Source organism: Ceratotherium simum, chromosome 32 (genome assembly GCF_057802395.1).
Source record: "Ceratotherium simum simum isolate JZ-2026a chromosome 32, ASM5780239v1, whole genome shotgun sequence".
In the NCBI taxonomy this organism is placed as follows: domain Eukaryota; kingdom Metazoa; phylum Chordata; class Mammalia; order Perissodactyla; family Rhinocerotidae; genus Ceratotherium; species Ceratotherium simum.
The window spans coordinates 8922635-8939251 of NC_141931.1; the positions used below are offsets into that span (position 1 = coordinate 8922635).

Sequence of the window (16617 nt, forward strand, 5' to 3'; positions counted from 1 at the left end):
TGATTGGATTGTTTGTTTCTTTGTTGTTGAGTTATATGAGTTCTTTACATATTTTGGAGATTAACCCCTTGTGGGATGTATGATTTGCAAATATTTTCTCCTACTTGGTGGGTTGTCTTTTTGTTTTGTTCCTGCTTTCCTTTGCCTTGCAGAAGCTCTAGTCTGTTGTAGTCTCATTTGTCTATTTTTTCTTTTGTTTCCCATGCCTGAGTAGACATGGTATTCGAAAAGATGCTGCTAAGACCGATGTCAAAGAGTGTACCACCTATATTTTCTTCTAGGAGTTTTATGGTTTCACATCTTACCTTCACGGTTTTAATCCATTTTGAGTTAATTTATGTGTATGGTATAAGATAATGGTCTACTTTCATTCTTTTGCATGTGGCTGTCCAGTTTTCCCAATACCACTTATCAAAGAGCCTTTCCTTTCTCCATTGTATGTTCTTGGTTCCTTTCTTGAAGATTAGCTGTCTATAGATTTGTGGATTTATTTCTGAGCTGTCAATTCTGTTCCATTGATCTATGTGTCTATTTTTGTGCCAGTACCATGCTGTTTTGATTACTATAGCTTTGTAGTATAGTTTGAAGTCAGGGATTGTGATGCCTCCAGCTTTGTTCTTCTTTTTTTTTTGCTGAGGAAAATTCACCCTGAGCTAACATCTGTTGCCAATCTTCCTCTATTTTGTATGTGAGCTGCCATCACAGCATGGCAGCTGATAGATGAGTGATGTAGGTCTGCCCCCCAGGAACTGAACCCAGGCCACTGAAGTGGAGCATGCTGAACTTAACCTCTAGGCCACTGGGCCTGGCCCTCCAGCTTTGTTCTTTCTCCTCAGGATTGCTTTTGCTATTTGAAGTCTTTTGTCGTTCCATATAAATTTTAGTGTCAATAAATGCTGAAAGTCAATGGCTACAGTATGGTGCTGTGTTTTATGGTTTTATCCCCTCAAATTCCCTTTGGTTTCAAGTAAAGAAATATTGCCTGATTATAGTCTACAATTATCAGGGAAACTGTTTTTTTTTTTTTAATAAAAATACAGGGCCGGCCCCGTGGCTTGGCGGTTAAGTGCGCGTGCTCTGCTACTGGCGGCCCGGGTTTGGATCCCAGGCGCGCACTGACGCACCGCTTCTCCGGCCATGCTGAGGCCCTGTCCCACATACAGCAACTAGAAGGATGTGCAACTGTGATGTACAACTATCTACTGGGGGGCTTTGGGGGAAAAAAAGGAGGAGGATTAGGCAATGGATGTTAGCTCAGAGCCGGTCTTCCTCAGCAAAAAGAGGAGGATTAGCATGGATGTTAGCTCAGGGCTGATCTTCCTCACACACAAAAAAAACAAAAACAAAAGGTAGCATATTCAATTCAATCACCTTAGAGGTATGAGGGATAACTTCTTTGAATGGACTTTATTTGAACCACAAGTGTTTTAACTGAATAGTGGAAAGACCACTGATCTGGAAGTCAGAGGACTTTACTACTGTTTTCTGCGCCCTTAGCTATATGTCTTAACCTGTCTAAGCTTAAATTTCCTTATTTGGTAAAGTAGAAAGGAATCTTTAGGTCATTTATCTTTCAGACTTGTGAGCATTAAAGAAATTTGATACTACTTTGAAAGTAGTAAAGCAGCATCACCTGTCTGACCCCTCCCCCAATGTTGTTGAAATGTATCAACATATGGATATAAACGAACTTAGTGATTTCCATAGTTAAATCTGGCTCATGTAGAGACCAAGTTCAAGAATACATCAAATTTTAATATTGGATTAAATAATGTTTGGATTAACGATAAATATTAAAGAAAGACTATTATGTCTCTTTCAAATAATTATTGAGAGTAAGCCATTTATTTATTGATGGACCTTAGAATCCTTGATTGGGAATCTGGTGGGTGGGGCTGATTATCTCTTTCAGGTAGGAGACTAAAGTTTTTCCTTGTAGAGGTTGAGCATTTTATGGCCCCTAGCATGGGCAATATTCAATAAATACCTATTGATGGGTCAATTTTTTAAAATCTGGTTGAGCCACATTATTATTCCTATAGTTATTGTGATTCTAAACGACTTCATAGAGAGATGAAAATATGGATATTTAAATGATCTTTAAATTAGTTTCCTTTTCTACCTTTGGACAACACTTTCATAGCCCATTATATCAAAAGTATTTAATGATCCTGTTGAAATGAAATCCTTGAAATATAGGGCCTTTTAGACTATTCCAAAGCAGTTGATAACAAAAGAAACCAAAATAATTTTATACAGCATAGATAACGTGTACATAACTTCAAAATTGTAGATAGATACATGCAAAGAAGAGTCAAAGAAAAAGAGATTAAAGATAGCACTAAAAATTATGTTTATTTTTAAATTGTGAGTGTTTAAGAGTATAGAGTATCCTTACTCAATTTGTACTCCCAATGTTTATTGCATTATTTATTACAGTACAGAGCTGGCGATAACACATATTTGCTAAATTTTAAATGAATTGAGGGTGGCTGAAGTTTAGAAAGTAAAGCCCGAGTTGCGCTATCTCTAAGAAGATTGAGGAAGTAAAGATTAGAATTTTTCCATATTCTAGCCCTTTTTAATCCTTATCAGAGTTGATATCTCTGATTCACTGACATTTCCTAATTAACCAAGTTCTGCCAAGTTTCACAGCCTTCTCAGGAGGAACCGGTTTTATTCTCTTCAATCACCCTGTGGCGCCATCTCCCGGAGCTGTCAGGAAACTCCAGACTTAACCCTCGACCCTTGAGTTGACGTGCTTTTTCGGAGGCTCCTTGGACGCATGCGCCTTTGATGGCTAACCTAGCCTGTGAGAGACTACACTTCCCAGAAGACCATGCCGGGGGTGGGGGGGAATCCCGTGGTCGAGGGGCGGGGGAGGGAAAGACCCGAAGGCTCGCGAGAAAACGAGGTTGCGGCGGCTGCGCGAAGTGGGAGGAGGGGGTGGAGAGAGCGAGGAGGAAGAGGAGGAGGTGCCGTCCCACAATACCAGGCGGGAGGGCGGGTAGGCGGTTTGTATCCGGGCTGTGAGGTGCTCGGAGGCTCCGCGGACTTTGCTGCTTCTGTCTCTTTAACGCGAGAGGAAGCGATGCGGAGGGGTGGAAAATGGCAGAGCTGCAGATGTTACTAGAGGAGGAGATCCCGTCCGGCAAGAGGGCGCTGATAGAGAGTTACCAGAACCTGACGCGGGTGGCCGACTACTGTGAGAACAACTACATACAGGTGAGGCGCGCGGGCGGGCGCTGGCCGGCCGGGCCGAGGACCCCGCCGCCGGCCGCCAGAGTGACCAGCCCACTGGGCGGGGTGGGGAAGTGCCCTAACCTCGGCGGCCGCCTCAGCCCCAACCCCAGCCCCAGCCCCAGCCCCAAATCCCAGCCGGGGAGAGAGCGAGTGGCCGGGTGAGGGTTTCGGGCTGCCATACAGGAAGTGGCTGTGGTGGGTGAAACCGACAGAAGGGGAGCGAGGAAGCGGGCGAGGGAGCCCGGAGCCCCCTGCCGTCTGCCTCCCCGCGGCTCGGCCCCCAGTCGCGCCGCCCCCCGCAGCCCTCCCTTCCCCGGTGCTGTCCCGGAGAGCCGGCGGCCGCCCCGCCGCCGGGAGAGGGGTCTGGGACGGGCAGCGAGGGGAGAGGGAAGGGCAGGGACCAGGCGCAGGGAGAGAGGAAAAGCGCGGCGTGCGGCGGCGGAGGCTGGGGTGGGGGCGGTTATGTCAGTTCAACCCAGAGGGTGTGTCTTTTATTTATTTATTTTTTAAAAAATTTGTCATGAGTCACATTACACAGACCTCCCCAAGGAGGGGAGGAAGCGGGTGGGGAGCGAGGGAGGGCGTAGAAGAGAAGTTAATCTCAAAATTCCTTTAATTGAAGGTTTGTAAATCTGCCTGCCTGTCCGTTTGCAAGTCGGGTTTTTCCCTCTCATCGTTTTCACTTCCGCCCCACCGTAATCTATTCTAGAGGTTGTTAGGGCTATCGTTACTATAAAACACAGATTGTTCTTAACCGCTTGGAAAAATGCCTTAAATACGCTCTCGTCCCCAAAAGTTCTTGAACTGTTGGCTTCCTGAGTAACTTAAAATAGAATGGTGTAATCGCCGGTTGCTTATTTTCTGAGGTTTCTCTCTTTCCAATCTAAGTAAATGTGTAGAATATAAATTCAAGTAGATTACAGGACATATTTAGTCTTAAAATCATAACGTAAAGTGTCTTACTGTAAATTTATTAGCAGATTCTTGGGGCCTTTTCTGTGACAGATGCTTGCTTGTTCGTTTTTATTTTAATGATTGAAAGTGAATTATGTTGTGGTAGTTTGGTTTGTAGATCTTTGCGTAAACCAGCAGTTTGCAGTAGAAGCCAATTAGCAGAGGCCTTTGTATCAATATAATGGCACCAAAAAGTCGCTTGTTAGTGGTAAGGCATGACCAGAACGTGCTTTGAAAGGTTAGGGGTATTGCAATTCACAACTGAAGTATGTATAGAAATGCCTCCCATGTGATTATCGTTTTTAAAAACCAATAGTTTGTGTTGGCAAATGGTTTTCAGCTTTATTTTTAGAAGGAGATACTGTTTTCAGAATATTTTGAATATTTCTCAGTTTCCATATTAGTAACATTGTATCTTCAGTAGTATTGGTAGGAATTTATCTCAAATTTTTTCAAGCTTTTACTTTAGGAATTCTACTGATAAATAAACTTGTTGAATGCTTGCTATGTCTACTGTATTATTTGTTTTTGCAAACTTTATATTTAGCCTTTTAAAAATATTCTGAATTATGGTAGAAATGTGGATATGGTTTTTAAATAGAAAAGTGATTTTGTAGTTTATCGATATTAAAAATATACAACTTTTATTTAACTTAACATGAAAAGCCTTAAAATTGAGGCAAATCTCAATTGCTGAATGTTTTAAAGATTTTGAAAGTCAAAGTCACAGGAAGTCATATTGCCCTCATTCTAGAAAAATCATTTCTTTGTAGAAGTCAGCAGATAAGCGCTTCATGAAGGGGTGGCTTCTTTTTGTTCTGCATGTTGGGAAATCTGACAAATATATGGTGTGGTAACTGCTACGTCTTGGCAAATGCAAACGTGTTTTAACCTGTCTGTTGACTATTTCTTTTTCAGGTAGTTGTGTGATCTAAGGCTTTTTTTCCCCCTGCTACCTTTCCTTTTCCCCTCCTGCTACCATCACATAACTTTGAAACACTTCTAAACTTGGTAATATCCGTTAATTAAGATAAGTCATGTTATTTTTCATGTAGTCTCTTACTTTTAAACATGTTAGTACCATGGTGCCAAGAGCCACTGTTAGTGGCCCCTAATTTTTTTTGGCGGTCTTAAACTTGACACCGGTGAAGTATGCTGATCTTACTGGGGGGAAAAAAGATGAAATTCACACATAGCAATGTTTATCTTAGTAGCATTTAAACTTTGGGCTATGTGATGCAGGCCACTAGCTGCCTTACCAAGAGGCTCAGACAGGGTCAGGCTCAGACAGGCTGGGAAGATGATGGAGACTTTCTGGAAGTTGATGTGGTAGCTGACTGCATGATGTGCTGTGCTGCTAGCTATGGTGCTGTGAATAGGTAACAGGTAGTACTAGAAATATCCATTTAGATGTCTTTTGAGATCTTTCTGTATCCCTTCTGTGACCCTGATTGGGTTATAATCAACACCCTGCATAAACATACCTCTTCTCAGGGAAAGTGTATGGTCGCTTGTGTTTTGAGAATTTTTTATACCCAGGTGAGTTAAGTTATTGACTGGGTGCTTTTTTGTGTGTGTGAGGAAGACTGGCTCTAAGCTAACATCCATTGCCAATCCTTCTCTTTTTGCTGAGGAAGATTAGCTCTGAGCTAACATCTGTGCCCATCTTCCTCTGTTTTGTATATGGGATGCCGCCACAGTGTGGCTTGATGAGTGGTGTGTTGGTCTGCGCCTGGGATCCGAACCTGTGAACCCTGGGCTGTGAAGCGGAGCACGTGAACTTAACCGCTACACCATCGGGGCGGCCCCTGCCTGGGTGATTTTTATCCCGAGAGTTCAATTTTCATTTTGTTGTTTGAACAGTCCAGTTCAGATAAGGTGTTTAGCTGACATTCTTTTGGCTATAGTGCAGTGGAGTCCTTGCACACTTTATTAGTCCTTGGGTCCTTGACTTTAATTATTAATAGCAAAACTTCTCAAAGGAGTCCACTATCTTAAAAAGGACAGGATTTTTGAAATTGTTATAGGGGAATAATATTCAAAATAGAAGTGTGGGGCCGGCCCGGTGGCTTAGCGGTTAGGTGCACGCGCTCCGCTGCTGGCGGCCCGGGTTCGGATCCCGGGCGCGCACCGACGCACCGCTTCTCCGGCCATGCTGAGGCTGCGTCCCACATACAGCAACTAGAAGGATGTGCAGCTATGACATCCATCTATCTACTGGGGCTTTGGGGGAAAAAAATAAATACATAAATAAACAAAATAGAAGTGTGTTTGTATAGACATTTATATAGACATAAAGAAAAATCTTTGCCTTTCCATCTTTAGTTTGAATTTTTCTGGTGGATTTTGTCAAGGACGGTCACTCCTCAACTTGAACTCACTTATTCATCACTTATTCATCTCTTTGCTCTACTTTAGGGTCTATATTGCCTTTGTCATGGGAGCTATTTTGGGGAATAGGAAGGGGCGCTACGTGAAAAGGAATGGAAAGGTTTTTCAGCGTGCAGATTGCTAGGTTGGGTAAGGACAGAAAAGTCTTCCATACAGCTTAATTTTCCAATTTAGCTTATCTTGCTACCTGGAATTCCCCCAACAAGAGCTTCATTTGGGTTAACAAGTGTATTCTAAAATCCGAGAGTATGAAGGGGATATTATCAGTGAGCTGTGTAGTTTAGCTTTGCTCCTCCCGTGACGTCTGGAGTTTATGCTCGTTTGCTTGTTGTGCACATTTGATCTTGGAAGGCAGGTAGTTTTTGAGCAGGAGCACTTTGGAGTAAGTAAAAGCTAACATTTCTGGTACTGTACGATTTATGCCGGTTTATAAATGGTGTCACTTAATTATTACAATTATAATAATTCTATGTTTTTTTCTTTTTCTTTTTTAACGGATGAGCAATCTGAGGTTCAGAGACATTAAATACCTAGGCTGAAGTTCCATATCTCATATGAGATAGTGCCTGGAGTCAAACCCAGATTTTTCTGATTCCATATCCTAATCCTAAATTCCTTTTAATGAATACTGAATACTATGTTGCTTATTGCAACATAGGGGATAAAAAGAATGTGCAAGGAGGGTAATAGAAAAGGGAAGAGAGTAATATGCTTTTACTTATTGAGTACCTACTCTGTCACAGTCTCTGCTGATAGATATGTATTATCTTTAAGCCTTACAAAAACTCTCCATGATTGGCAGTATTCTCTTGCAAATGAGGAAATCAGGACTCAGAAAAGTTAGGTGAATTTTGTTTGATCCTACAGTTGGTGATTGGCAGTCAGGTTTTCTGCCTAACTGTGATAGGCTCCACAGGCTGTGCTCTTTCCACATCGCGCTGTCTCCAGATGCGAATGAGTCTAGAACTTATACTAGCTCAGAAATGTCATGGAATAAATAGACACTTGTTGGGCATGTCTGGGAGCCTAACAACTATTTTACCATTGTTTCTTCTGAGTTGCAAGTAGTGAATATAAGAACAGGTATGTCTGTAATTTGGAGATTTGCCTGGATCTCCCAGAGATGGTAGCTTTGGCACTTGAAGTGTCGACTTACAGGAATCATAGGCTAGTTTTTCACCAAGCTCAGTGGATTCTTTTCCTTTCCTATGCATCCTTGCCTGTTTTTTCTACTCTGATTCAGCTTTGCAACTTTGATAAGAAAATTTGTAGAAGAATTAGTAGAAGTCAACAAAACAAAAAATGTCGAAGTATTTTGGATGGTTCTGATTTCCACACCAACCAGGTTCAGGTAAAGATGGTCGGAATGATTGAGGAGATTAGGACAGATTGGAAATGGTAGAATTCTTAGACTTGCATTTTGAAGTTTGAGTGCAAACTCAAACAGTGGCTATCAAAATTAGAAATATAGGTTGGAAATCTAAATGAATTAAACAGGGCCGGCCCCGTGGCTTAGCGGTTAAGTGCACGCGCTCCGCTGCTGGCAGCCTGGGTTTGGATCCCGGGCACGCACCTACGCACCGCTTCTCCGGCCATGCTGAGGCCGCGTCCCACATACAGCAACTAGAAGGATGTGCAGCTATGACATACAACTATCTACTGGGGCTTTGGGGAAAAAAAAAGAGGAGAAGGATTGGCAATAGATGTTAGCTCAGAGCCGGTCTTTCTCAGCAGAAAGAGGAGGATTAGCATGGATGTTAGCTCAGGGCTGATCTTCCTCACAAAAAAATAAAAAAGTAAAAAATAAATGAATTAAACAGAGTTTTAGTAATGTACGGCATAGTGACTATAGTTAATAGTACTGTATTGTATATTTGAAAGTTGCTAAGAGAGTAGATCTTCAAAGTTCTCACCACAAGAAAGAAAAAGAAAAAGTTTGTAACTATGTGGTGATGGATGTTAATTATTAACTAGACTTATTGTGGTGATCATTTTGCAATATATACAAATGTTGAATCATCATATTGTACACCTGAAACTAACATTATGTTATATGTAAATTATATCTCAGTAAAAAAACAAATAAAACAGGATTTTAGATAATTTTATTAAAGATCATCAGTTAATTGTTAGATTGACCCATACCATGTCACAACGTGTTTATTAATGCTGCTGTCAAGCAGGCAGGATCTGACCGTGCATATTAGGTCTTATGAAAGTCCTTACATAAGGATAGAACGTCATATCAGTTCTTATGAATAATACTTTCAAGAATACTGAATATTCGTTAGGGCTGTATGTCATTTGAAAGTTTGTATTAAAACTAATGTCTTCTCTCTCGTTTCGTTTTGTAACTTGAATACTAATAAGAACTTTATGTGGGGTACTTTGATCTAGTCCTGGTCTCTTGGTTTAGCATGTCTGCATTTTTGGAGAGGATTTTTTTAAGAAAATTGTTGAAATAATCCCTTAGGATAAGGGCACTTTTCTAAATCTTCCTATGTGCCTTTGCTTTCTCCAGTTGGTTCTGATAGCTGAAGAATGTTAATACTACTTATAGCAGAAAAGAGGTATTTGGGTAATTGGAGGTCTGATCTGTGGCCATGTAGAATAACTCTATTTATCTTGGGTGAAATTATGTCCTAGAAATTAGACATTTGTGAATTAACAGACAAGAGTATATTAGCCAGAAAGGAAGAGTGCTAATATTGGGCGAAGAGGGTGAATCAAACATTAGGAGATTGTGTAAATGTAATCCCATGAAAATAGTGTTGGTGTGAAAAGTAAGGTAAAAATAATAGTTAAAATGCGAATTTGGGGGCATTTAAAATGTGTGAATTTGGGGGGAGCTATATATTTTTTCTAATATCTTTTTGTGTTGATTGTAATTTTATTGAAGTTATGGTTTGATTTTAGAAGAAATAATAGTCAAACCCCAGAACTACAAACTTTTTGGACCTTAATATTTAATAAAACACCATGCTAAAAATTAAGAGATTTTTTAAAAAGTACAGCATTGAAAAGATGAGACACTTGGAAAATGACAGCTATGGGACTTTGTTTTTAAAGGAAATGGCCAACCAGAGCGTTTTAACAGCAAACATTAATTCCTTACTAAGGAGGCTTGAAGTTTTTTAGAATTACCAGTCTGTGTCGATCCAAATAAGTACAGTTCACACTGGATTTACTAATTTTCTCCATTTACAAATGAAATTTTCTCAGAAATAGTTGATAATGAACTAATAATGTTTGTGAAGAAAATCTGAAAGCAAAACAAAACATCCTAAGGAAGATAATGTGTATTTGTTATCAGAGAGATTCTGATTTTCTTCTGCATCTGTGCTTAGCAAGTTCAGCAAATGTTTGTGGAATTGTGATTTATGTTGACGAGAGAATATTGGTAGGACCGTCTCAAGTATAGCTTAAAATATAAGGAAATGGATTATAAGTCTTATTTTAGTAATTATTAGCATAGTAATTAAAAACTCATTGCCAAAAATTTCAAACATATTCAGAAATGGAGAGAATAATATAATGAACCCTGATATATTCATCACCCAGCTTCAACAATTATCAACTCATGGCCAGTCTCCTTTCATCTGTATTCCTCTCAAATCTCCCTACCATTGTTGTAAAGCCCATCTGTGACATATCATTTCATCTGTAAATATTTTAGTATGTATCTCTAAAAGATAAAGCCTTATTAGATCTATTGCATAACTTCTATATGTGAGAAAAAAGATAATGGATGTTATAATTTATTTGTGACACAAAGGAATAGAAAGCTTTAAAATAGTATATATATATTTTTTTTTGTGAGGAAGATCAGCCCTGAGCTAACATCCATGCTAATCCTCCTCTTTTTGCTGAGGAAGACCAGCTCTGAGCTAACATTTATTGCCAATCCTCCTCCTTTTTTTTCCCCCAAAGCCCCAGTAGATAGTTGTATGTCATAGTTGCAGATCCTTCTAGTTGCTGTATGTGGGACGCCGCCTCAGCACGGCCGGAGAAGCGGTGTGTTAGTGCGCGCCCGGGATCTGAACCCGGGCCGCCAGTAGCGGAGTGCGCGCACTTAACCGCTAAGCCACGGGGCCGGCCCGAAAAATAGTATATTTTTAATTTACAGCTAATTTTGTTAGTGATTCCTGTCGCAGGTTGATTAGAGTATAGTTACATTATTTGCTTCCTAATGAATTTTTTTTATTGAGGTGTAATTCATATAACATAAAACCAGCCATTTAAAATTTTTTAATTTTTATTTGTTTATTTATTTTCCCCCCAAAGCCCCAGTGGATAGTTATAGGTCATAGTTGCATATCCTTCCAGTTGCTGTATGTGGGACACGGCCCCAGCATGGCCAGAGAAGCAGTGCGTCGGTGCGTGCCCGGGATCCGAACCCCGGGCCGCCAGCAGTGGAGCACACCCAACTGCTAAGCCACGGGGCCAGCCCAAAACCAGCCATTTTAAAGTGTACAGTTCAGTGGTATTTAGTACATTCAGAGTGTTATCCAACCACCACCTTAATCTAGTTCCAAAACGTTTTCATCACCTCTCAAAAAAACCCATACCCATTAAGCAGTTCATCCTTGTTTCTACTCCTCTAGCACCTGGCTTCTGCCAGTTTGCTTTGTCTGTGTGAATTTACTTATCCTGTGTATTTCATATAAATAGCATTATACAATATGTGGCCTTTTGTGTCTGTTTTTTTTGTGTGTGTGTGAGGAAGATTAGCCCTGAGCTAACATCTGTGCCCATCTTACTCTATTTTTTTTATATGTGGGATGCCTGCCACAGTATGGGTTGATAAGTGGTGCATAGGTCCATGCCTGGGGTCCAAGCCCACGAACCTCTAGCCGCCAAAGCGGAGCATGCGAACTTAACCACTAAGCCACCAGGCTGGCCCCTGTGTCTGGCTTCTTTTGCTTATGTTAAGCATATGTTTTTGAGGTTCATTCACTTTGCAGTTTGTATTAGTACTTCATTCTTTTTTATGGCTGAGTAATATTCTACTCTTTGTATATACCACGATTTGTTTATCCATTCACCTATTGATGGACATTTGGGTTGTTTCTACCTTTTGGGTATTGTAGTAGCTACACAGTGCTGCTCTGAATATTCGTGTGTGGTATTTGTTTGAGTGCCTGTTTTCAGTTCTTCTGCATATATACCTAGGAGTGGTTTGTAATGGTATTTTGAGGTGAAATATATAATTATCTAGGTTTGCACTTAGATAATTTTGAATTTATACCTCACTGTACTGCGGGGTAATGAGGGAATCCCAAGCATGAACATATACTCAGGATTTCAGTGTGAATTGATAGAAATTAAGACTTGGAGCCTAATTTTTCATTTTATATATAAGCTTAATTTTCCCCCTGACTACCAAATAATATTAAATATGGTAATTGCACAAATGTTAAACTTTATAGAACTATATTTTAGACAGTACAAGTTCCTTGTAAAATCACTCCTTATGTACAGCCTTTAAAGAATGTATCTAAACTTTATGCTGTACAATTGGTAAACTGATATTGTTTATAAGGCAGAAAGTATTTCTTTTTTTTAAATTTTATTTATTTATTTATTTTGCCCCCAAAGCCCCAGTAGATAGTTGTACGTCACAGTTGCACATCCTTCTAGTTGCTGTATGTGGGACGTGGGCTCAGCATGGCCGGAGAAACGGTGTGTTGGTGCACACCCGGGATCCGAACCCGGGCCGCCAGCAGCGGAGCGTGTGCACTTAACCACTAAGCCATGGGGCCGGCCCAGGCAGAAAGTATTTCAATCATAGTATATTTTAAAAACAAAAAATTCTAACAGTTCTATGAGATTAGCTAATTATTAAATGAAATGTGAATTATATTCTTTTTTTTTTTTAAAGATTTTATTTATTTATTTTTTCCCCCCCAAAGCCCCAGTAGATAGTTGTATGTCATAGCTGCACATCCTTCTAGTTGCTATATGTGGGACGTGGCCTCAGCATGGCCGGAGAAGCAGTGCGTCGGTGCGTGCCCGGGATCCGAACCCGGGCCGCCAGCAGCGGAGCGCGCACACCTAACCGCTAAGCCACAGGGCTGGCCCTATATTCTTATTCAGAACTTAAATGAGGTGTAGTGTGCAAGATATGCAGTTGCATATTCTCAGCTGCTTTTAATTGGAGCAAATTTTTATTTATTTATCTCCTTGAAACTTAAAGGGAACAAAAAATAGTATGTTAATGAAAAAAGTATATTATTGAAAAACTTCAATTTACCTTTAAGTCATTTGTTTCCTGAATGCTTTATATTTAATTCCTATTAGTAATTTCTACATGGTGTGATAAAAATTGCATTTGGTAAATTTTATTTTTCCATTTGTAGAAAGGAAAGCGTGGTACTTTTTAAGAACTCTTTCTCTTTGGGCGGTGGGGAATTAATGCCCTCCACTTAAACACTAGAAATGTATATAATGCATCATATGGAAAAAGATACTTTGTAGTTCAAATGTTGGCAACCTAAGACTTATAATAACAAATACTTATTTTAAGAAGGCTGTGTAGTGGAAAGTGTTCCTAAGTGCCATTTTAAAGTCATGGTTACCACTCAGAAGTGGGCCCTCAAAACAGCCCAGTCCCACTGTATTTTCCATGTCAGTTTATTCTTCCACTTAGCATAAACTGTTTTAAATTTTCTCTTCCCTTTTAAAATCTTTCTTTTCTCATCTTTTATATATTTCACAGAGAAAATAGACCTTATTGTATAAGACTTATTATTTCTTACCACCACATCTCCAAGCCTCCTGGCATCCTTGTCCTTCCCATTCTACTTCCTTCTTGTGATAGTGGAGGCGAGGTCTTCTTCCAGCTAGCTGAGGTCAGTCCTTGTCTTTGCTCTGGGTCCCATCCTCTCTTGCCTTTTCAGAAACCTTACACTTCTTATTTCTTTGTTCCTTCTCTCTTTACTGAGTTTGTGGAGTCAGAATTGAAACATCTCAACTCTCCCATAGTAAAAAATTCTCCTTTGACTTCATATACCCATCTACTAACTGACCTCTTTCTCCTGTATTGCTTAGTTTTATTAAAACTATTGTCTACACCTTCCTCCATCCCTCACTTTGCATTTACTCTTTAACCTGTTCTATTTTGTCTGTCATCTCCATTGCTCCACTGAGTTGTGCTCAAAAACCTCCACGTTGCAAAATTCATTGAACACTGTTGCGTTCTCATTTAGCTTGTCTTTCGGCATCATTTCACACAATTGACGTCTTTTTTTTTTTTAGTTGATGTCTTAATAGTTTATAACATTGTGAAATTTTGGTTGTACATTTTTGTTTGTCCATCACCATATACATGTCTCGCTTCACCCCTTGTGCCCACCCCAACCCCCGTTGCCCCTGGTAACCACAATACAGTTTTCTCTGTCCACGTGTTGATTTATATTCCACATATGAGTGAGATCATACGGTGTTTGTCTTTCTCTTTTTGGCTTATTTCACTTAACATAATACCCTCCAGGTCCATCCATGTTGTTGCAAATGGGACAATTTTGTCTTTTTTTATGGCCGAGTAGTATTCCATTGTATATATATACCACATTTTCTTGATCCAGTCGTCAGTCAAGGGACACTTAGGTTGCTTCCACTTCTTGGCTATAGTGAATAATGCTGCAGTGAACATAGGGGTGCATAAGCCTCTTTGGATTGTTGATTTCAGGTTCGTTGGATAGATTCCCAGTAGTGGGATAGCTGGATCCTAGGGTATTTCTATTTTTAATTTTTTGAGGAATCTCCATACCGTTTTCCACAGAGGCTGCACCAGTTTGCATTCCCACCAGCTGTGTATGAGGGTTCCCGTTTCTCCACATCCTTTCCAACATTTGTTGTTTTTTGTCTTGGTGATTATAGCCATTCTAACAGGCGTGAGGTGATATCTTAGTGTTGTTTTGATTTGTATTTCCCTGATGATTAGTGATGCTGAACATCTTTTTCATATGCCTATTGGCCATCTGTATATCTTCTTTGGAGAAGTTGACCTCTTTTTTTAAAAAAGCCAATCCTTTGGCTTCTGTAATGACATTCTTTCCTACTTTTCCTATTAACCCTCTGGTCCCTTGTTCTCCTCTACTTTTAAGTGGCTTCGTATGTGCTCCTTTCTACACATACCACCTCAGGCTGTTTTATTTATTCCCATCTGACTGATCTCTCTTCTGAAGTTTAGATCCATGTGTCTAAATGCCTACTTGACACCTCTGCTTGTTTGAATCACAGGTGTCTCAGACTTAATATGCTGGGAACTGAACTCATCACCTTTCCCCAGTCTCTTTTACCTCCTGTCCACTCACTCACTCACTAGAAACCTGGGCATTATTCTTCACTCCTCCGTTATTCCTCCCTGCACCCCCAGCCGTGACTGATTTATCTGTAACAGGTCTTGTTGATTCTTCTTCTTAAATCTCTCTTAAATTTGTGTGTTCTGTCTTCACTGTACCACCCCAGTGTAAAGCTTAGGCAACTGCCTATAGCTTCTAACTGTCTTCTTTTTTTTTTTTTGTGAGGAAGATCAGCCCTGAGCTAACATCTGCCAATCCTCCTCTTTTTGCTGAGGAAGACTGGCCCTGGGCTAACATCTGTGCCCATCTTCCTCCACTTCGTATGGGACGCCACCACAGCATGGCCTGACAAGCAGTGCGTTGGTGCGCGCCCGGGATCCGAACCGGCGAACTCCGGGCCACCGCAGGGGAGCGTGCCCGCTTAACCTCTTGTGCCACTGGGCTGGCCCTAACTGTTTTCTTTACATCACCACATATCCCCCTGTGACCACATCCCCCTTATCCACACTGTGGCTTGAGTGAGTGGTACTTTAAAAATAGAAATCTGATCGTGTCACTCTGCTTAAAAATCCTTCAGTGATTCCCCATTCATATACAGTCTCACAGTGAGGCCTAAGAGGCCCTGTATAGAATATTTCCTGCCTTTCTAGTCTTGCTACGTTCATCCCATTGCCCTCATCTTATCAGTCATACTGGCCTTTCAGTTTTTGAAATTTCATTCTTTTCTGCTTTTGTAAATGTTCTCTTTGATTAGAACTCATTCCTCTCAGCCTGAATATTGCTCATTTGTCTGGTCTTGTAGTTCAGATGAAGAATTACTATATTCATTCATTCATTCATCTTTTGATAAAACTTAGATTACCTTCTATGTGTCAGGTACTATCCTAGGTCCCAGAAATACAATCGAAGTCTCTACTCTTAGGAAGTTTTCATTATAGAGAGGAAAGGACAGACAATAAACACCAAAAAATAGGACTGTTTTCAGTAGGGAGACGTACTGTTTAGAAAATTAAATGAGGTGATAGGATACAGAATATTGGGATTGGGAAGGAGGACTTCTTTAGCTAGGGAAGTTAGGAAGTGGTACTTTGTGGAAGTGACATGAGAGCTGAGACCTGAGAGGTAGATAGGGCATCTTCCATGTGAAGATCTAAGGAAAAGGGAAGTGCAGGACTGAGATGGGAAAAATTTTTCTAGGGGTAATATGGCTGGAGGGTGGTTAGTGAGAGAGGGAGACTGATAGGAGAGAGGTCAGAGAGATTGTCAGGGGCCAGATTACATAGGGCCTTCTAGGTCTTGAAGATGTTAAAAAGAGATTGGATTTTATTCTAAATGTGATAGGGTTATTATTAGAGTACTTGATTTACTTTTTAATAATTTTATTTGTTTATTTTTCCCCCAAAGCCCCAGTAGATAGTTGTATGTCATAGTTGCACATCCTTCTAGTTGCTGTATGTGGGACACAGCCTCAGCATGGCCGGAGAGAGAAGCGGTGTGTTGTTGCGCGCCCGAGATCCGAACCCGGGCCTACAGCAGCTGAGTGTGCGCACTTAACTGCTAAGCCACGGGACCAACCCACTTGATTTACTTTTTAAAAGAATCATTCAGACTGCTGAGTGGAAAACTTACTGAAGGGAAGGCCAGAGCAGAATCAACCAGCAGGGAGAGTACTGAAGTAGTCCAGGCAGGAAATGACAGTTGCTTCTACCTTAGTGGTGGGGTG

At 40.6% G+C, this 16617-nt stretch overlaps 1 protein-coding gene across 12 annotated transcripts in view; it reads left to right on the top strand.

Moving 5' to 3' along the window:
* The first annotated feature begins 2995 nt into the window (after positions 1-2995).
* Positions 2996-16617, top strand: part of ABI1 (abl interactor 1) — a 117901-nt gene continuing 104279 nt past the window's right edge. For 3 of the 12 annotated variants that reach the window (XM_004425279.3, XM_004425282.3, XM_014783594.2), the window contains exon 1: positions 2999-3225. In XM_004425279.3, the coding sequence (XP_004425336.1) occupies positions 3109-3225 (117 nt within the window). In that variant the 5' untranslated portion in view covers positions 2999-3108. Of the gene's footprint in view, positions 3226-16617 lie in introns of all 12 variants that reach the window. The other 9 variants (XM_004425277.3, XM_014783596.2, XM_004425280.3 and 6 more) reach the window with 5 other exon arrangements.